Genomic DNA, 21,690 nt, shown 5'->3' on the forward strand with positions numbered 1-21,690 from the left:
GGAATGGTAGGAGAGAGATGGGACGGAAGTTTTTGAGTTCGGTGGGGTCTGCTGTGGATTTCTTCAAGAGGGCGTTGAGCTCTGCGTGTTTCCAGCTCTCCGGGAAGGTGGCGGTGGTGAGGGAGGCGTTGATGACGTCTCGGAGGTGCGGTGCGATGATGTTGTCGGCCTTGTTGTAGATGTGGTGCGGGCAGGGGTCCGATGGGGATCCGGAGTGGATCGAGTTCATGACGCGGGTGGTCTCCTCGGTGGTGGTTGGGCTCCAGGTGAGGATGGTGGTGATGTCGGTGGCGGGTTCCGGGGGGGGGTTCGCCTTGGTGGTCGTGAAGCTGTTGTATATATCGGTGATCTTGTGGTGGAAGAAGGTTGCGAGGGAGTCGCAGAGGTCTTGTGAGGGAGGGATGGGGTTGTTTTCTGAGTCCGGGTTGGAGAGCTCTTTGACGATGCCAAATAGTTCCTTGCTGTTGTGGGCGTTGTTGTCAAGTCTGTTCCGGTAGGCTGTTTTTCGTGCGGCGCGGAGGTGTTGGTGGTGTTGGCGGGTGGCGTCCTTGAGAGCTGACATGTTCTCCTCGGTCTGGTTGAGGCGCCACTTCTTTTTGCGGGCGCGGCATTCTTTCTTGGAGTCCTTGAGGTCGGGGGTGAACCAGGAGTTTTTCTTGTGGTTGTTGGTGTTGGCTTGAGTCTTCAGGGGGGCCAGGAGGTTGGCGCAGTCGGAGATCCAGCTTGTGAGGTTGTTGGCGGCTTCGTTGGGGTCGGTGGTGTTGGTGGGTTGGTTCTGGGAGAGGGTTGATGCGAGCTGTTCAGTGGCGATACGATTCCAGTGTCTTCTTGGTGGTTGCTGGGTGTGGTGGTGCATGGTGGTCTTCTTGAAGCTGAAGTGGACATAGCTGTGGTCCGACCAGGCGTCGGGGAGTGAGTCGTCGGTGTGGGTCGAGATGCGGATGGAGCTTTTGTGTGCGATGGCGATGCCTCCTCCGGTGCTGTTGGTACGGTCTTTCCGGATGATTTTGTAGCCGTCTGGGATGGCTATGGTGATGTCGGGTGCCGAGGAGGGGTTCATCCAGGTCTCGGTGAGGAAGGCGATGTCAGGGTTCGTTGAGTTGATGAGGTTCCACAGTTCAATGGCGTGCCTGTGGACGGATCGGGTGTTGACCAGGATGCAGTGGAGATTGCTTCCGGGGGAGTCGTTCTTGACGGGAGCGGTGTGAGTCCGTTGGCAGGTGAAGCGGCAGTTGCTGCAGGTGAAGGGTCCGTGGGTTCGTTTCGGGGTGGCGCGGTGGCAGCCCGGCGTGCGGTCGGGGTTGAGGTTGGCGAGGGTGGCGGAGTCGTAGGTCAGGCAGGGGTTGCGGGGGCCAGGGGTTCGGGCGCTGGGCGCGGTCCGGGCGCGGACGGGCTTGCCTTAGGCACGCCCGCCATATATGGGGTAGCTGGGGGAGGAGGGGTCAGCTGGGAGGTGGGCGGCGGGAGGGTAGGCGGGGAAAAGCGAAAAACGGCGGGAAAAATCGGCGAGGCCGGAGAACGGCGAGGGGGCCAAAAGTGGACAAAAGCTGTGGAGAAAAGAGGCAAAAAGCGAGGCGAGGGCCAGAGAACGGCGAGGGGGCCGGAGAGAAACAACGGGGGAGAGAGAAGCGTGGCAGGGGGACCGGGCACACACGGGGGGTCAGGCACTCGGGTTACACGGGAGAAAACGGGGAGAAATCAATCACTCAAGCCAGTCACACGGGGCCAAGCACTCGGGTTACACGGAAGAAAACGGGGAGAGATCAATCACTCAAGCCAGTCGCACGGGGCCAAGCACTCGGGCGAAGGAGGACACCAGCGGGCAAGACGGCAGCTGGAGCGGAGCTGAGAGGTGGTGAGAGGAGGCAGACAGGCACTGGTGGCGCTGCGGAGGTGGGGGAGCGACCTACCCTGGGGTCAAGGGTCGCTACGTCCGCCTCGTAGCGGCCGCCATATATGGGGTAGCTGGGGGAGGAGGGGTTAGCTGGGAGGTGGGCGGCGGGAGGGTAGGCGGGGAAAAGCGAAAAACGGCGGGAAAAATCGGCGAGGCCGGAGAACGGCGAGGGGGCCAAAAGTGGACAAAAGCTGTGGAGAAAAGAGGCAAAAAGCGAGGCGAGGGCCAGAGAACGGCGAGGGGGCCGGAGAGAAACAACGGGGGAGAGAGAAGCGTGGCAGGGGGACCGGGCACACACGGGGGGTCAGGCACTCGGGTTACTTTTTTTATTTTTATTTTTATTGAGCATGATCTGTAGTATTCATTCAAACAATTTCTTTTCGAGAAATAAAAGAATAAATTCTTAATACAACAGAAGTACATCAGAAAAAAGAACAAAATCATTACAGCACAATACAAATGCACAGTTGATATAAAAGATAGAAGATACAGAGTAGAACTTTACACTGTTTTACATCATCAAATCATGTCGGCCCTTCTCTTATCAGGGGGGTGATCTTACATTGGAGTACCAGTTGGAAATTGGGGCCCAAATCTGGGTACCCCGAGCTCTAGCTTTCCTACCTCTTGTGCTATATATAGCTATCTCATGCTTATATGTGGCAAGAAATTGGCTAAGCCACATCTGAAAGGTGGGTACATTGGGATGTTTCCAACAAGCCGCCAAAATGATACGTAAGACGGCAGTACCCAGGAAAACAATCCTCTGTTCCTCCAAACTGTACCCTAAGGATTCGTCATAACCTAGAAGAAATAGGGTAGCGGAAGATCTAAAATTCCGCCCGAATATTTGAATCCAAAATCCTCCGATCAATGTTTGTAAATTATCTAGTTTCGGACATTCGGCAAACATGTGAATTAAATTTGCCTGTCCCTGTCTACATCCGGGGCAGCAATCATCTACTCGCATTCCCCAGGTAAAGAGTTTAGCCGGGGTAAAATAAAGGTTGTAAATAGTTTTGAAATATTGTGCTTTGAGGTTAGGTGCTAAAAATAATGTTGTGTAGAGAGTTAGGGAATAGTCAATATCTACATCTGGGTTTCCGAGTTTTTGTGCCCAGGATCTCTCGACACGATCTAAATCGTCTTTAGAGGATTGAGAAAATATATCATATAAAGTACCTATCCTAGTAGCTCGTTTCTCAATAATAGAGAAAAAATAAAAACTATCTAAATTAATGTTGAGTTTAGAATTACGGATATTGGTGAAGACTTGGAAATATTTTAGATAATCCGTGGATGGAATATCAAATCTCTGTTGTAATCCCTCAAAAGATGGAATAACATTCTGTCCAAAAAAATGACCAAGTGTATATATGCCTAGATTCTCCCATCTCCTAGAGACATTATCTATCAGAGATGATGAAATGATCTTACTATGCCAAAGAGAGGTGTATCTTGTTATTTTAGGTATACCTAGTTGTTTGGAGGCAAGTTTCCAGATTTTCCATGCGTCTCCAGTCACCTTAAACTTGGTCTTTTTGTAATAGGACGCTTCAAGTTGTTTCAAAAATAGCCCTTGACATTTATCACCTAATCCAAGTTCAAAAATAGAAGGAATATAGGAGTCTATATGGGGTAGATTGGCCACTTTAGCTTTAAAGAGAGGGCCCATTTGTCGGAGTAATGTTGCCCAGAGATAAAATGTCAGGTTCGGGATACCAAGGCCACCTCTATGTAGGGGGAGAGTTAATAATGGTAATGCTCTTCTTATTTTACCATAGTTCCATATAAATTTAGATATCGTGGAATCAAAGATTTTAATAATACTACCGTCGGCCATCAATGGAATAGCCCGGAACAGATAAAGTATTCTAGGAAATATGCTCATTTTAATATAATTCGCTCTCCCTATTATTGAAAGATGTAGGTTATCTACCCTCTTAAGATCTGTTTTTACTACCTTGATCAGAGGATCATAATTAAGCCGGTTGATCTCTTTTACCTCAGGAGAAATATTTACACCGAGATAGGTTGCGTTTTTGACTTTATAGGGACTGTCATATATAGTATTATTTGTACATAACACCATGGTTTTGTCTCTGTTAAGTGAGTAACCAGAATAAAATCCAAAAACCTGGGTTATTTGTTCTATTTCTGCTACTGCATCGTCCGGTTTCGTTGTAAGCACGGCAATGTCGTCGGCGTATGCCAATATTTTAGTAGAATATGAACCTACCTTAACTGGTTGTATTTGGGGGGAGTTAAGAAGCTTTAAAATTAAAGGATTAATTACTAGGGCAAATAATATCGGGGAACAAGGACAGCCCTGCCTAGTGCCTCTTTTTACCTCTATAAACTCTGACTCAAAGCCATCAATGGATAGTTTAGCCCTAGGGCTGATATACAGGGCTTTTAGGGCTTTGATAAAGCCTGGGCCAAAGTTATTGTATTCCATAATTTCCCATAAGAACCGCCAAGACACTCGATCAAATGCCTTTTCGGCATCGAGTAAGACCATCGACATCTCTCCCCCCGTGGCGCCCATGATGTCAAATAAGGCAATGGCTCTACGGGTATGGTCAGTTGTTCCTCTCCCGGGGATAAAGCCGTGTTGCCATGGGGATACCAGATGTTCGATGATCCCCCTCATTCGGTTTGCAAGTATCTTGGAGTATAGCTTTGAGTCAGAGTTTATGAGTGAGATAGGTCGATATGAAGATGGAAGCTGGGGGGGTTTCCACTTTTTTGGAAATATCGCTACGTTAGTGTGTTTCCAAGACTCTGGTGTAGCTGAGTGATGTTGTATTCCTAGAAACAGGTCTAGTAAATAGGGTAGTATCTGTTTGCCCAACACCTTATATAACTCTAAGGGGATCTTGTCAGGACCAGCCGCCTTCCCATTAGCTAGATCCGACAATGCAGTTTCTAATTCTACCATTGTAATTTCTTTCTCTAATTCTTCTCTACCTCCTCGATCGAGTATTCTAGATAGCTCTGGTTCCGGCAACCACTCACTAAGAAAGGTTTTCGTGTCTCTTGTAGATAGATGCTCGTTATCGTTTTGGTATAGTTTTTGGTAGTATTTTCGAAAGACATCTACAATATCTTGAGGGGAGGTGTAATGTTGGCCCTCATATTCTATATTCTTTATTTTATTGTATGTCTCTTTTTGTCTAGTTTTAAGAGCTAATTGCCTCCCTACTTTTTCCCCTGCTTCATAAATTCTGTTTCTATTGGCTTGATATATTTCCGCTGCTTTTTGCGTTAACGAGCTATTAATTTCTGTTTTTAAAATCAATAATTTTTGCAGTGTATCAGAGGTTGATATTCCTTGCTGGATTTGTTTGGCATGTACTATTTCCAGGTTAATAAGTTCCGCCTTAAGTTGCTTATTAATACTATCCTGAGTTTTCTTACATTTAGCTACAAACGCTATAGTCTCTCCTCTAATTACTGCCTTAAAACAGTCCCATACACTGAATCTGGGTGCACTATATTGATTACAATCAAAAAAAGATTGAGCAGATGCTGTAATATGGTTAATATAATCTGGGTTCGTAAAAAGCTTATTAGGTCTATTAAAGCTATCCAATTCAAAAATTAATGTAAGTGCGTTGTGGTCAGAGATGGTTTTGGGATCTTTAATTATGTCAATTAGGGCTGTCCTATGTATTGATGTCATAATGTAATCTAATCGAGCATACTTATTATGGGGATAGGAATAATAGGTGAAGCCGTTATCATTCTGCCTCAAAATGTCCCAAGTATCCCTTAAGTCATGACTATCCATCAGACAGGATACTGCCCTATAGACTTTGGGTTTCCGGCCACTATAGTTCTGTGGGAGTCTATTGTTTACTCATTTTTCTATATTTATGTTAAAATCCCCACACAGGATAAGTGGACCGGCCCAAGAAGCCAGTTCTAATTCAAGTTCGATAAAGAGTTGTGGGTCATCCAAATTAGAGCCATAGAGTGAACAGATGGTTATATCCAATTCTAATTGAACCACAGCCCACCTACCATGTTTGTCGACAAGTCGACGTCTAGGACTCCCCAAACCGGGTTTTGCCAAAATAGCGACCCCCGTGTTTTAGATGTTTGAGATGTCGCTGCCATCAAATTATATCCAGGAATTTTTTATAAATTTTTATCACATCCAGCTATGTGGGTCTCCTGAATACAAAGGATATCAACAGGGTCCTGACGTAACAGTTGAAAAAGTTGGGCCCTTTTTCTCCCATCATTGAGACCCGCTACGTTCCAACATCGCAATTTTACTCTCCCCATTCAAAACTATTCCCCATTGGACCAGTACCATCAATGTTAAATAATTTGCACCGCCAACAGCCGACTTTAAACTCGAAATTTACCTTGTTATTCCTATCCCCGTTCTGATTAATCAAAATAGTTAATATAGAACTCCAATCGCTTAAGAAAATTAGAATAACAAAAAAGCCTTTATAGGTTCCTATACTACAGGTCAAGCTCATTTCTGTATTTTTCCCCCCCAATATCCCCCTCCCCCTCCCCCTCCCTCTCCCCCTCCCTACAAACCCCTACAAACCACCCTCCACCCTCCCCCACCCGTAATGTGAGGCAATTAGACTCTATAAGAGTCTTTAGTGATGGAGAGATGCTCCCAAGCCAAGTTTAGACTGAAAAAATAACATTGAAAACATAAAAAGAGAAAAAAAAGGGGGGGGAAGAAAACCAAAAAATAATAAGGAAGATATAGAGAGGCATATGGAAGCATATAAAGACAAGTAGATCTAATGTATCTTTATATCTTTGTGTCTTTATAAAATCTAAATAATGTCCAATACGCTCTCTATTCTCCTCTCCCTTTTCATCAAGTCCAATTTCCAAATTCTTTGTTCTGTGTTTTCAGTATTTCTCGACATCGCTATTAGACCATTAAGTGATACTATCTAAAAATTCTTTGGCTTTTATTTCCGAAGTGAAAAATTTGGTCTGGCCATTGTATAAAACTTTCAGTTTGGCTGGGTTATTAAGATAGACTAGAGCTTTCTTCTCCATAAAGGGTTTGATAAGTTGTCGCAGGCGCCACCTTCTTTCCACCGTAGTGTGGCAAAAATCCGGTCTCAGAAAATAGGAAAAGGAGTCCCTAGTCCGTCAAGCTTCTGGCCTGGCTCTATCCGAGATACCTTGTCGAAGAAGAAAATTTCCAAAAAATACAAGAACTGCTCGTGGATAATTTTCTTGCTTCCAAGTGGATTTCATGGTGATTGGAGTTCTATGTACCCGTTGCACCTCAAGCTCCCAGTTCCATGAGGAAAGCTCAGGAAGTGTATCTTTAAAAAGTTGGATGATGAAGGCTCGAATATCAGTACCTTCAATATTTTCAGGTATTCCGAGAACGCGTAGGTTGTTACGTCGTAGGCGATTCTCTATGTCCTCGAGCTTCCATCTAACATCACTCAATTCTGCTTCATGTAATTCAACTTGTTTCTGTGTGGCTGCAGCCTCTGCCTCATTAGTGACTATACGGTCTTCCATTTCTGTCATTCGGGTGTTAAAGGTATTAACTGATCTTGACAGTTTACGCACTACACCCTGGACCTTATGTAGAGCTAGTTGTGCTTTGCGTCCATCCCTTGATGTCTCTTCTCGATGGGAGGCGATAGCCAGGAGGACTGTATCCATCACCGTGGAGAGCGTAGCATCCTGTTGATTTGGAGAGCACCGCTGCGTCGATTGAGAGCCGGTGGCATGTTCTTGAGACCCCAGTGCAGTAGGGGGGGAGTAATCCCAAGTCAGTCCCTGGGCCCTTTTCTTCCGTATGGTAGCTCTTTTATTTTCCCTGGATTCTGCCGTTCTCACCTCGTGGTCACTCTCTGTCTCTGAGCCAGTGTTAGTTTCAATGTCAAGTTCAGAGTCGTCTGACCATCTCGCGTCTTCTATCCCTTCTGATATTGAGTAGAAGTCGGAAGGATCCCTGTCAGTAGGCTCGGGAGTTATCTCGTCTCCATCAGCTTTCTCCTTGCCATCAGGAGCCTCCAGCAAATCTCCCAAATTTTTTGAAGTGGCGCCAAGATCTGCTGTCTCCAGATCATTCTCTGGCATATTGCATATAGGTTGGTATTGCAATACTTGCCCTTCCTGCACAGCCACAACCACAGAAATTGGGGTTGTACCGACCGTTGGTATAGTTTCCAGTACTGTTACTGGTGCTGACGCGAGTAAGCCTGCTGAGGTGGTCTGTATCAATGATGTTGAAGAGGTTAATGAGGCAGTAGAAAAAACAGGAGTATCACATAAGGAAAGATTTTCCATATCTTGTGTTTCAGCATTAGGGTCTGTCCCAGCCTTAAGGTCTATTATTCCTGCCAATGCAGCTGTAGGCTCCTTGTATAGCATAGGGCCGTCCACTCCTATAATTATAGAAGCATTTCCGCTAGTATTCACTATTTCCCTGTCCTTAATTATGCCATTCTGAGTTTTTCCACTAGGTCCACTAGGTGCCGCTATAGACCCAGGAATAGCTCTCAAGTTATCCGCGGTTAGAGAAGCTGTTGGTTTCTGCAATGGGAAAGCCTGGGTCTGGGCCGGAGCAGACACTGGAGCGGGAGTCCTCCGGAGCAGCTCGATCACGGATGGATCAGCTACAGGCGTATTCGGCTGCTGTCTTGGGGCCCCGCTGATTTTCCAACTCCCACGCCGAGATCTGCAACACTGCCGCTGCCCTCCAAACGCGTGCCGCCTCGCTTCACTGCAAACTCTTTGTCTCGAAGAGCCTGCTTCGCTGCTCTGGTCTTGGCTGCAGCAGCGGCTATCGTAGCGGCGTTTTTCGGCGCCATGCTAGCGGGTACACAGGAGACACTCCGGAAAGGCAGAGCCGGTTGGTCTATCTCTGGGGGTCCGTCTTGCTTCACGCGAGTAGCTACTCCGCTGGCCTGGACACGGGCAATTAATCGCAACACAAGCAATCCAATCAAAGAGGTACAGAACGAGAAACGCAGCTGTAATGGACTCGGGTCCGAAGCAGACACCAAAGGTTGATCTTCCACTCTACTCCCGGACATCACACCGGGATCGCAACCTGGGACTTTAAAAAGCAGCGAGGAATGAGGTAAATTCTTTTACTTTCATCATTATTTTCTAATTCAAGCCGGACATCTTTCTTTCGTCCATAGTTTGTTTTTAGTCTGTTTTTAGAGCGCGGAGGTGTTGGTGGTGTTGGCGGGTGGCGTCCTTGAGAGCTGACATGTTCTCCTCGGTCTGGTTGAGGCGCCACTTCTTCTCGCGGGCGCGGCATTCTTTCTTGGAGTCCTTGAGGTCGGGGGTGAACCAGGAGTTTTTCTTGTGGTTGTTGGTGTTGGCTTGAGTCTTCAGGGGGGCCAGGAGGTTGGCGCAGTCGGAGATCCAGCTTGTGAGGTTGTTGGCGGCTTCGTTGGGGTCGGTGGTGTTGGTGGGTTGGTTCTGGGAGAGGGTTGATGCGAGCTGTTCAGTGGTGATACGATTCCAGTGTCTTCTTGGTGGTTGCTGGGTGTGGTGGTGCATGGTGGTCTTCTAGAAGCTGAAGTGGACACAGCTGTGGTCCGACCAGGCGTCGGGGAGTGAGTCGTTGGTGTGGGTCGAGATGCGGATGGAGCTTTTGTGGCATTAGGCATCATCCAATATTCCCACAAAAAGGTATACACAGTCCTTTTGTTGTGCTGGCTCTCAGTCTGAGCAGTCCTTATGACTTTGTTCAGGATATGTATAAAGCGCTCAGCTTCTCCATTAGCTTGTGGCCACCGTGGAGCGATGGGTCTATGAATGACACCCCTTGGCTTCAGATACTTGCCGATCTCCTGGCTCGAGAAAGGGTGACCATTATCAGTGCAAAGCTCTTTCAACAACCTGTGGGTCGCCATGACCTTTTCAAAATGTGCTATAGTGGTGGAGGTAGAAGTTGAGTCGACAATCTCTACCACTGGATACTTGGAAAAATCATCAATCACCACAAACATGTGGCAAGTTCCTGGGAAGCTCAAAAAAGTCAGTACTAGCTCAATGCCAGGGTACTGAAGGAGTGTCTTCAGTGATAATGAGTGCCGGCGGGTCAGGAGAACCAGTAGCCTGTCAGAGGGAGCAATGCTGGCTCTTTCATTAAGCCCCGGGAACCAGATGTTGCTCCTGAGCTGGGATTTCGTCTTGACAATGCCCTGGTGAGGGAAAAGGGCTAGGTCGACAACCCATTGCACCAGTCACCTTGGAATGACCAAACTGGGCCCTCGTAGAAAACACCTCTCTTGCATCACTGCTCTCTCTTCCTTCACATGGTGAAGGGACAATAGTGTTTGGTGGGCCTCCTCTGTCCACTGTGCCAAATGCTGGGTTTAAACCTTCCAACTCTGGTCCTCACTCCTTTGACAGCTAGTTGCAGGCATTCATCATCCTTGGTAGCGACCGTTATCTCTGCTAGAGACATGAGAAGAGGCCTCAACCTTTCCACTATGATCCTGATGTACTCCTCTGTTTCCTATGCCTCCGACTGTTCCTGGTTGGTAGCTGGTCTGGCATGGCGAAACAGATTATCAGCACGATTGTGGATATCTAGGCGGTATTCCATGGAGAAGCAGTATTCCTGTAGTTGAAGGATCCACTTCCCGATCCTTGGGGCGGTTTTGAGGATGAGCCTTTGAACAGGGGCAATAATGGCTTGTGGTCGGTGCGGGCAACAAAAGGATGCCCTTAGAGGTAAATGTGAAAATGCCTTCAGCCCCAATGTATCTCAGTCACCTCCATTGCAATATAAGGATACCGTTGCTCAGTGGCTGTTAAGGTGTGACTGGATTGCTGCACCCGCCAGGTGGAGAAGCATGGGAGGTTTCCAGTCATTCTCCATCCCCACAGCTGTGATATAGTTCTCTAGGTGCTCCATCCACACCCACCACTTAGCTGCTTGAGCTGAAGGAGGACTGTCAACCACAAAGGACTCCAGGGCAGGTACTGACACCATGTCTAACGACGTACGTGATGATGTCATGCCAACCAGCACCCTCTGGTGACACAGACAAATGACACACAATCCTAGTAGGCCTGGTGGGTACAGCGTCAGAAAAAGCACAGGGCCCAGTCCAGTATGACACATGTAAACTTCTCTCCACACTCAGAATAGGGGTGCACTGAACCCCACAGCTCACCATCAGGTACTAAAGGGTGTGTCAGCAACAAACAGATGGTAGTGGTGTGGCAGCTCCAACCTATAACAGCAGAGCACACATGGCACCCAAGCAGGGGTGCCGTCAGGAGGAGCAGACTTCAGATCCCGCCTGTAACCCTCACCCAGGCAGCGCCCTCACCTGTAGAAGGACAACACGGCCACATGGATCAGTAGGGCTTTACCGCTGGGGCCAGGTCAGACAGAGGCGTCACTTCTCCAATTACTCTCCTCCACCGCCACGGGGAACAGGCAGGGGGAGATGCCCTCCCAAAAGCAAATAGCAGGCAGAAAGACCAATAGGCACGGGCAAGGCCGGCTCCAGACAAGCACCCGTTCCACATGGACTCAGCCCAGGCAGAGCAAGCCCAATGCCAACACACACCACAACCGGGGAGCAACAGCGAAACTGTCACGGACCGTGAAAGCAACCTCCTCGTTGCCAATTTGTAGTGTTGATGGGGGAGAAAGTAACTCCTGGTTCCCCAGCTGCGCAAACAAGCCTCAGTAAAGTACATGGGTTCCCCACAGAAAAACACTCTGCACGTTGGTGTAGTCTTATCCGACATTGAGTCTCGCTCTCTGGACCCTCTACTGATTCAGACCCACATGACCTGGACTGTATACTTCAATAGACTCCAGTGGGCGAAAAAACATAACACCCTTAACCCCTCACAAACGTGGAGTCTACCACTCCCAACATCACAAAATGGTTTAGTTTGAAGCATATGGTTAAATAAGAGTATGGAGAACACAGTGGTACCGGGGTGAGAAGTCATCATATATGATGTTGCTTCTTCATAAGTGGAAATTAATTTTTACGTTGATCCTGGAAAATACTTGTAAATAAATTGTTACTGCTCCCTAAGATCAGTGTCAGTTCTCCCTCAGTTGCAGAGGGCCACTGCAGCTCCATTGGCACAGTGGCAAATGCAGAGAGGGAGAGAAATGCTTTCAACATTGCATTCTCACATATGTTGTCTTGTGTTGTGCTCACTTCCTTATACTCTGTAGCCCAATCTGGTGTAAAGTGGTATAAAGGCTAACTACAGCAACATGTTTAGTTTTGTGAGGGTCCTGCAATGCTAGAGGGCACCAGTTCTTCACCTTTTGACTTTTGTGGACCTCCACTAAAAAACAGTATCTCCAGAGGGTTAGCTCATCTTCTTTGCTAAACTCCACTGGATATGTTCTACTTGAGGAATAGAGATAGTGTTTGAGGTGTACAGAACCTGTAACATCTTGTAAAGAGGGTTGTTGTCCATAGCATTCCCTTTCAGGTGGTTGGGGATATGAACACCTTTTTTTTAAATGTCTGCGTGCTAGCCCTGATAGTATTACAACAAACAAATGATGGACGGAATGCTGACAATGCAGACATTCTCCCCCAGTCAAGAGATCTGGGTTAAATCCATCGTTCTTTTGCCCACTACACCACCCCAGTTTAGACATGGCCATATGCAAATCAGTCTTGACCCTGTGCCTCATGGGAACAGTCCAGCCCGAACTGCCAAGCCATGTCTTCCCTGGACCGGAATCAAGCATCCTAGGACCGGTTTCTGGCTATCAGCCGTCATCAGCCAGGATAGCTTGACTCCAGTGGCGTAGTGAGCACGGGTCCCACGTCTGGGAATACCCATCCCACTTAGGGCGAAAAGCGTTACAACAAACAAATGATGGACGGAATGCTGACAATGCAGACATTCTCCCCCAGTCAAGAGATCTGGGTTAAATCCATCGTTCTTTTGCCCACTACACCACCCCAGTTTAGACATGGCCATATGCAAATCAGTCTTGACCCTGTGCCTCATGGGAACAGTCCAGCCCGAACTGCCAAGCCATGTCTTCCCTGGACCGGAATCAAGCATCCTAGGACCGGTTTCTGGCTATCAGCCGTCATCAGCCAGGATAGCTTGACTCCAGTGGCGTAGTGAGCACGGGTCCCACGTCTGGGAATACCCATCCCACTTAGGGCGAAAAGCGTTACAACAAACAAATGATGGACGGAATGCTGACAATGCAGACATTCTCCCCCAGTCAAGAGATCTGGGTTAAATCCATCGTTCTTTTGCCCACTACACCACCCCAGTTTAGACATGGCCATATGCAAATCAGTCTTGACCCTGTGCCTCATGGGAACAGTCCAGCCCGAACTGCCAAGCCATGTCTTCCCTGGACCGGAATCAAGCATCCTAGGACCGGTTTCTGGCTATCAGCCGTCATCAGCCAGGATAGCTTGACTCCAGTGGCGTAGTGAGCACGGGTCCCACGTCTGGGAATACCCATCCCACTTAGGGCGAAAAGCGTTACAACAAACAAATGATGGACGGAATGCTGACAATGCAGACATTCTCCCCCAGGCAAGAGATCTGGGTTAAATCCATCGTTCTTTTGCCCACTACACCACCCCAGTTTAGACATGGCCATATGCAAATCAGTCTTGACCCTGTGCCTCATGGGAACAGTCCAGCCCGAACTGCCAAGCCATGTCTTCCCTGGACCGGAATCAAGCATCCTAGGACCGGTTTCTGGCTATCAGCCGTCATCAGCCAGGATAGCTTGACTCCAGTGGCGTAGTGAGCACGGGTCCCACGTCTGGGAATACCCATCCCACTTAGGGCGAAAAGCGTTACAACAAACAAATGATGGACGGAATGCTGACAATGCAGACATTCTCCCCCAGTCAAGAGATCTGGGTTAAATCCATCGTTCTTTTGCCCACTACACCACCCCAGTTTAGACATGGCCATATGCAAATCAGTCTTGACCCTGTGCCTCATGGGAACAGTCCAGCCCGAACTGCCAAGCCATGTCTTCCCTGGACCGGAATCAAGCATCCTAGGACCGGTTTCTGGCTATCAGCCGTCATCAGCCAGGATAGCTTGACTCCAGTGGCGTAGTGAGCACGGGTCCCACGTCTGGGAATACCCATCCCACTTAGGGCGAAAAGCATTACAACAAACAAATGATGGACGGAATGCTGACAATGCAGACATTCTCCCCCAGTCAAGAGATCTGGGTTAAATCCATCGTTCTTTTGCCCACTACACCACCCCAGTTTAGACATGGCCATATGCAAATCAGTCTTGACCCTGTGCCTCATGGGAACAGTCCAGCCCGAACTGCCAAGCCATGTCTTCCCTGGACCGGAATCAAGCATCCTAGGACCGGTTTCTGGCTATCAGCCGTCATCAGCCAGGATAGCTTGACTCCAGTGGCGTAGTGAGCACGGGTCCCACGTCTGGGAATACCCATCCCACTTAGGGCGAAAAGCGTTACAACAAACAAATGATGGACGGAATGCTGACAATGCAGACATTCTCCCCCAGTCAAGAGATCTGGGTTAAATCCATCGTTCTTTTGCCCACTACACCACCCCAGTTTAGACATGGCCATATGCAAATCAGTCTTGACCCTGTGCCTCATGGGAACAGTCCAGCCCGAACTGCCAAGCCATGTCTTCCCTGGACCGGAATCAAGTATCCTAGGACCGGTTTCTGGCTATCAGCCGTCATCAGCCAGGATAGCTTGACTCCAGTGGCGTAGTGAGCACGGGTCCCACGTCTGGGAATACCCATCCCACTTAGGGCGAAAAGCGTTACAACAAACAAATGATGGACGGAATGCTGACAATGCAGACATTCTCCCCCAGTCAAGAGATCTGGGTTAAATCCATCGTTCTTTTGCCCACTACACCACCCCAGTTTAGACATGGCCATATGCAAATCATTCTTGACCCTGTGCCTCATGGGAACAGTCCAGCCCGAACTGCCAAGCCATGTCTTCCCTGGACCGGAATCAAGCATCCTAGGACCGGTTTCTGGCTATCAGCCGTCATCAGCCAGGATAGCTTGACTCCAGTGGCGTAGTGAGCACGGGTCCCACGTCTGGGAATACCCATCCCACTTAGGGCGAAAAGCGTTACAACAAACAAATGATGGACGGAATGCTGACAATGCAGACATTCTCCCCCAGTCAAGAGATCTGGGTTAAATCCATCGTTCTTTTGCCCACTACACCACCCCAGTTTAGACATGGCCATATGCAAATCAGTCTTGACCCTGTGCCTCATGGGAACAGTCCAGCCCGAACTGCCAAGCCATGTCTTCCCTGGACCGGAATCAAGCATCCTAGGACCGGTTTCTGGCTATCAGCCGTCATCAGCCAGGATAGCTTGACTCCAGTGGCGTAGTGAGCACGGGTCCCACGTCTGGGAATACCCATCCCACTTAGGGCGAAAAGCGTTACAACAAACAAATGATGGACGGAATGCTGACAATGCAGACATTCTCCCCCAGTCAAGAGATCTGGGTTAAATCCATCGTTCTTTTGCCCACTACACCACCCCAGTTTAGACATGGCCATATGCAAATCAGTCTTGACCCTGTGCCTCATGGGAACAGTCCAGCCCGAACTGCCAAGCCATGTCTTCCCTGGACCGGAATCAAGCATCCTAGGACCGGTTTCTGGCTATCAGCCGTCATCAGCCAGGATAGCTTGACTCCAGTGGCGTAGTGAGCACGGGTCCCACGTCTGGGAATACCCATCCCACTTAGGGCGAAAAGCGTTACAACAAACAAATGATGGACGGAATGCTGACAATGCAGACATTCTCCCCCAGTCAAGAGATCTGGGTTAAATCCATCGTTCTTTTGCCCACTACACCACCCCAGTTTAGACATGGCCATATGCAAATCAGTCTTGACCCTGTGCCTCATGGGAACAGTCCAGCCCGAACTGCCAAGCCATGTCTTCCCTGGACCGGAATCAAGCATCCTAGGACCGGTTTCTGGCTATCAGCCGTCATCAGCCAGGATAGCTTGACTCCAGTGGCGTAGTGAGCACGGGTCCCACGTCTGGGAATACCCATCCCACTTAGGGCGAAAAGCGTTACAACAAACAAATGATGGACGGAATGCTGACAATGCAGACATTCTCCCCCAGTCAAGAGATCTGGGTTAAATCCATCGTTCTTTTGCCCACTACACCACCCCAGTTTAGACATGGCCATATGCAAATCAGTCTTGACCCTGTGCCTCATGGGAACAGTCCAGCCCGAACTGCCAAGCCATGTCTTCCCTGGACCGGAATCAAGCATCCTAGGACCGGTTTCTGGCTATCAGCCGTCATCAGCCAGGATAGCTTGACTCCAGTGGCGTAGTGAGCACGGGTCCCACGTCTGGGAATACCCATCCCACTTAGGGCGAAAAGCGTTACAACAAACAAATGATGGACGGAATGCTGACAATGCAGACATTCTCCCCCAGTCAAGAGATCTGGGTTAAATCCATCGTTCTTTTGCCCACTACACCACCCCAGTTTAGACATGGCCATATGCAAATCAGTCTTGACCCTGTGCCTCATGGGAACAGTCCAGCCCGAACTGCCAAGCCATGTCTTCCCTGGACCGGAATCAAGCATCCTAGGACCGGTTTCTGGCTATCAGCCGTCATCAGCCAGGATAGCTTGACTCCAGTGGCGTAGTGAGCACGGGTCCCACGTCTGGGAATACCCATCCCACTTAGGGCGAAAAGCGTTACAACAAACAAATGATGGACGGAATGCTGACAATGCAGACATTCTCCCCCAGTCAAGAGATCTGGGTTAAATCCATCGTTCTTTTGCCCACTGCACCACCCCAGTCTTGACCCTGTGCCTCATGGGAACAGTCCAGCCCGAACTGCCAAGCCATGTCTTCCCTGGACCGGAATCAAGCATCCTAGGACCGGTTTCTGGCTATCAGCCGTCATCAGCCAGGATAGCTTGACTCCAGTGGCGTAGTGAGCACGGGTCCCACGTCTGGGAATACCCATCCCACTTAGGGCGAAAAGCGTTACAACAAACAAATGATGGACGGAATGCTGACAATGCAGACATTCTCCCCCAGTCAAGAGATCTGGGTTAAATCCATCGTTCTTTTGCCCACTACACCACCCCAGTTTAGACATGGCCATATGCAAATCAGTCTTGACCCTGTGCCTCATGGGAACAGTCCAGCCCGAACTGCCAAGCCATGTCTTCCCTGGACCGGAATCAAGCATCCTAGGACCGGTTTCTGGCTATCAGCCGTCATCAGGCAGGATAGCTTGACTCCAGTGGCGTAGTGAGCACGGGTCCCACGTCTGGGAATACCCATCCCACTTAGGGCGAAAAGCGTTACAACAAACAAATGATGGACGGAATGCTGACAATGCAGACATTCTCCCCCAGTCAAGAGATCTGGGTTAAATCCATTGTTCTTTTGCCCACTACACCACCCCAGTTTAGACATGGCCATATGCAAATCAGTCTTGACCCTGTGCCTCATGGGAACAGTCCAGCCCGAACTGCCAAGCCATGTCTTCCCTGGACCGGAATCAAGCATCCTAGGACCGGTTTCTGGCTATCAGCCGTCATCAGCCAGGATAGCTTGACTCCAGTGGCGTAGTGAGCACGGGTCCCACGTCTGGGAATACCCATCCCACTTAGGGCGAAAAGCGTTACAACAAACAAATGATGGACGGAATGCTGACAATGCAGACATTCTCCCCCAGTCAAGAGATCTGGGTTAAATCCATCGTTCTTTTGCCCACTACACCACCCCAGTTTAGACATGGCCATATGCAAATCAGTCTTGACCCTGTGCCTCATGGGAACAGTACAGCCCGAACTGCCAAGCCATGTCTTCCCTGGACCGGAATCAAGCATCCTAGGACCGGTTTCTGGCTATCAGCCGTCATCAGCCAGGATAGCTTGACTCCAGTGGCGTAGTGAGCACGGGTCCCACGTCTGGGAATACCCATCCCACTTAGGGCGAAAAGCGTTACAACAAACAAATGATGGACGGAATGCTGACAATGCAGACATTCTCCCCCAGTCAAGAGATCTGGGTTAAATCCATCGTTCTTTTGCCCACTACACCACCCCAGTTTAGACATGGCCATATGCAAATCAGTCTTGACCCTGTGCCTCATGGGAACAGTCCAGCCCGAACTGCCAAGCCATGTCTTCCCTGGACCGGAATCAAGCATCCTAGGACCGGTTTCTGGCTATCAGCCGTCATCAGCCAGGATAGCTTGACTCCAGTGGCGTAGTGAGCACGGGTCCCACGTCTGGGAATACCCATCCCACTTAGGGCGAAAAGCGTTACAACAAACAAATGATGGACGGAATGCTGACAATGCAGACATTCTCCCCCAGTCAAGAGATCTGGGTTAAATCCATCGTTCTTTTGCCCACTACACCACCCCAGTTTAGACATGGCCATATGCAAATCAGTCTTGACCCTGTGCCTCATGGGAACAGTCCAGCCCGAACTGCCAAGCCATGTCTTCCCTGGACCGGAATCAAGCATCCTAGGACCGGTTTCTGGCTATCAGCCGTCATCAGCCAGGATAGCTTGACTCCAGTGGCGTAGTGAGCACGGGTCCCACGTCTGGGAATACCCATCCCACTTAGGGCGAAAAGCGTTACAACAAACAAATGATGGACGGAATGCTGACAATGCTCAGTTGCAGAGGGCCACTGCAGCTCCATTGGCACAGTGGCAAATGCAGAGAGGGAGAGAAATGCTTTCAACATTGCATTCTCACATATGTTGTCTTGTGTTGTGCTCACTTCCTTATACTCTGTAGCCCAATCTGGTGTAAAGTGGTATAAAGGCTAACTACAGCAACATGTTTAGTTTTGTGAGGGTCCTGCAATGCTAGAGGGCACCAGTTCTTCACCTTTTGACTTTTGTGGACCTCCACTAAAAAACAGTATCTCCAGAGGGTTAGCTCATCTTCTTTGCTAAACTCCACTGGATATGTTCTACTTGAGGAATAGAGATAGTGTTTGAGGTGTACAGAACCTGTAACATCTTGTAAAGAGGGTTGTTGTCCATAGCATTCCCTTTCAGGTGGTTGGGGATATGAACACCTTTTTTTTAAATGTCTGCGTGCTAGCCCTGATAGTATGGCGTGATCTGTTAAACTCTCTAAGTTCGTTTTCTGCCTCCTCTGGGGTTATGGATGTTATGAAATCTTACTTCAAGAATTTTTGCCTTTTTAGGCTGAATAACCTGACATAAAGTTCTGCTGTATAGTGCCTTGACATGTAACCTCGATATCTCTGCTGCCTCAGGTTGTGTATGTAAGATCTCTGTATTCTAATAAATAGCTTTACTGTTTAAGGCATGGTTAGGTGAAATCTGTGCTCACTCAGAGATGACGTTGTTGCCTAGGCCTGTAAAATGTGTATGATTGAAGATACTGCTTTGCTGGGCGAAGCCCGTGTTGGTACGATATGTGTAACTTGACTTTTAGGGCCTCATTATGAAGTCAGGCAGAAAGCCATCAGACAGCTCATCTGAGGCTTTACGTCTGACCGCCGTATTACGATACTGGCAGTCCAAGGGAAACCCACAAGGAAATACTGTTGCCGATGGGCTCACCTCTGCCCCTTGGGGTGGAGGGCTTATCGTAATACCCAGATTGGAAGCAGTGCCTGCTCAGACACCGCTGTGGGAATTACTATGCACGTTTCCCAAGCCTTTCTATGGCGATCCAACCGCCATAGAAAGGCTGTCAGAAACTGACTTTGGGAGCCCCTAGCAGGGTCTCCTAACCTTCCGCTATGGACACTGGGGGGGCACTAACATCCCTGCATCGTGTGGCAGGCACCGCATGGTGCCTGGCACAAGGTGCATGGATGTTTAAAAACATCAATTTTTCTATTGCTGCTTGTGCTGCGGCCCTGCAATGGCAAAATGAAGGTTTCCTGACCGCCCATAGGGTGGTAGCATCCTAATTCGGTAGGAACTGCTAACTAATAGTCGGGGAGTTTCCATCCCACTACGGTGTCGGTCCAACTAAGGTTTCCTGACCGCCCATAGGGTGGTAGCATCCTAATTCGGTAGGAACTGCTAACTAATAGTCGGGGAGTTTCCATCCCACTACGGTGTCGGTCGGACGCTTGTCTGACCGACATCGTAATAGGCCCCATAGTTCTCTTGTCAGCAAGAGTTCTTAAAAGTGTTCTATCCTTGCACTCATCTTTAATCTCTTCCTACCTTAAATCACTAATGAAAGAAGTGGACCCCAGCCTAAGCATTTTCTACGAGTTGAACTTCCAAAAAAATACGCAAAAATACAGATACAAAAATACATCAAACAAATACACAAATTATGAAATATTTAATTTATGAACAAAAATATACAAAAATGTAAATTTTAATGGAATGTTTGAAACTTTTAAAAATGTATTTTTTTTTTTTATAAAACCCAAGCAATATGCTAGATTCTAGCATATCGCTTTGTCATTTCTGCTCCTAATGCAAGCTCTCTTTTTGTAGGCGCATACCAGTGCTACCAACGAATCAGGCTCAGGATAATTTTATTTTTAGCCTCCAATTTTAAATAACTTCACATTTTCAGAGCATTTTAAAATGTTCAATTAAAAAAAAAAATTATGTATATACTCTGTTAGTATGCTAATATTATTTTAGTTGTGGCCCCTCTCAGTAGGCGTCTTGGTTAAGAGCCACTGCTGTAGCGATATAGGCCAAAGTACAGACCATCTATCAAACAGAAAATGGGCCGTCCTGCAAAAAGCCTTCTGACCATACTCTTACTTACTTTTCTAGATTGCTGTGTTCTGCAGAGCCAAGCCCCCGTGTCCGCATGATGAAGACTTATATGCAGAACCATATCTTTTCACTCTGCTTTTACTGTTACGGAAGGAAAATGTTGGCCACCATGTGTTGGCTCTGATAAAAGGTATCTAGCATTGAGTGTAAATTAAGATTCCTGCTGTGCAAAGTAAGCTCATGTTAAGACTCTACTGACCTCCATTGGTGAAGCATCTACACTATGTCCCCCTGATGCCTTGTTTGTTAACTCTGCTTTACATAGCATTAGGCTTGTTGTCTTTTTCTCATCTTTCCTCCCACTGCTGTTCATCTGGCTGTGCTGTGCAAGCCTCCTCACCTTCCTGTGAAAGCAGTTTTGCCTTGCTGTGCTGTGCTTGTTTTGATTCTTCCCGTCACCTTCCGGATTCATATGGTGTGGGTAGCATGTGAGCCTCATCATGTCTAGGCCATGCTCCTGACACCTACTGTGGATACTGTCCAAGTTTCAAGTTTATGCCACCCACCTTTTTCTCTCATTTCTATATTTCTGGCTGCTAGAAATCATTGCATGAGCCTCACCCGTTCTCTTTATTTATCATTTCTCAGGGCTGATGAATGAGATGGCAGAGCAGGGCCTGCTGGCAGAGATACGGAGAGATCTCCCTGCAGACACAGAGCTGCAGCCATCAGTGTGTTTCCATGTGGCACACTATACCGACAGCCTGCTGCAAGGACTTGGTAAGCCACAGAGCCATTATCTTTCTATGAGTTTATGTAAGGGAACTCTCAGTCTGAGGGCCTCTGTTGGAAGGCTACATTAAGGGTCATTATTGCTTTTAGGACAGAAACGTCTTCCTGCTGTCTGAATTAGATTATGGTATGTGTATATGTCTGCAAGACCGGACTGGCATGCCGGGCATCGGTCTTTTTCCCGGTGGGCTGGAGGTCAGGAGGCCGATTTTCACCTAAGAAGGCCGATTTTCAATTATTCGAGCAACATAGTGCAATGAAAATATATGCCTCAGCGTAGCCGAA

General features: G+C 48.3%; 1 protein-coding gene across 1 annotated transcript in view; it reads left to right on the forward strand.

The window, feature by feature from the left end:
• The window catches only part of DNAAF8 (dynein axonemal assembly factor 8), an 816,395-nt gene that overhangs the window by 370,231 nt on the left and 424,474 nt on the right, over window positions 1-21,690 (forward strand). The window contains exons 18-19 of the mRNA XM_085628378.1: window positions 20,671-20,803; window positions 21,262-21,393. Of these exons, the coding sequence (XP_085484504.1) occupies window positions 20,671-20,803; window positions 21,262-21,393 (265 nt within the window). The remainder of the gene's footprint in view (window positions 1-20,670; window positions 20,804-21,261; window positions 21,394-21,690) is intronic.

Source organism: Triturus cristatus, chromosome 10 (assembly GCF_964204655.1).
Source record: "Triturus cristatus chromosome 10, aTriCri1.1, whole genome shotgun sequence".
NCBI classification, from domain to species: domain Eukaryota; kingdom Metazoa; phylum Chordata; class Amphibia; order Caudata; family Salamandridae; genus Triturus; species Triturus cristatus.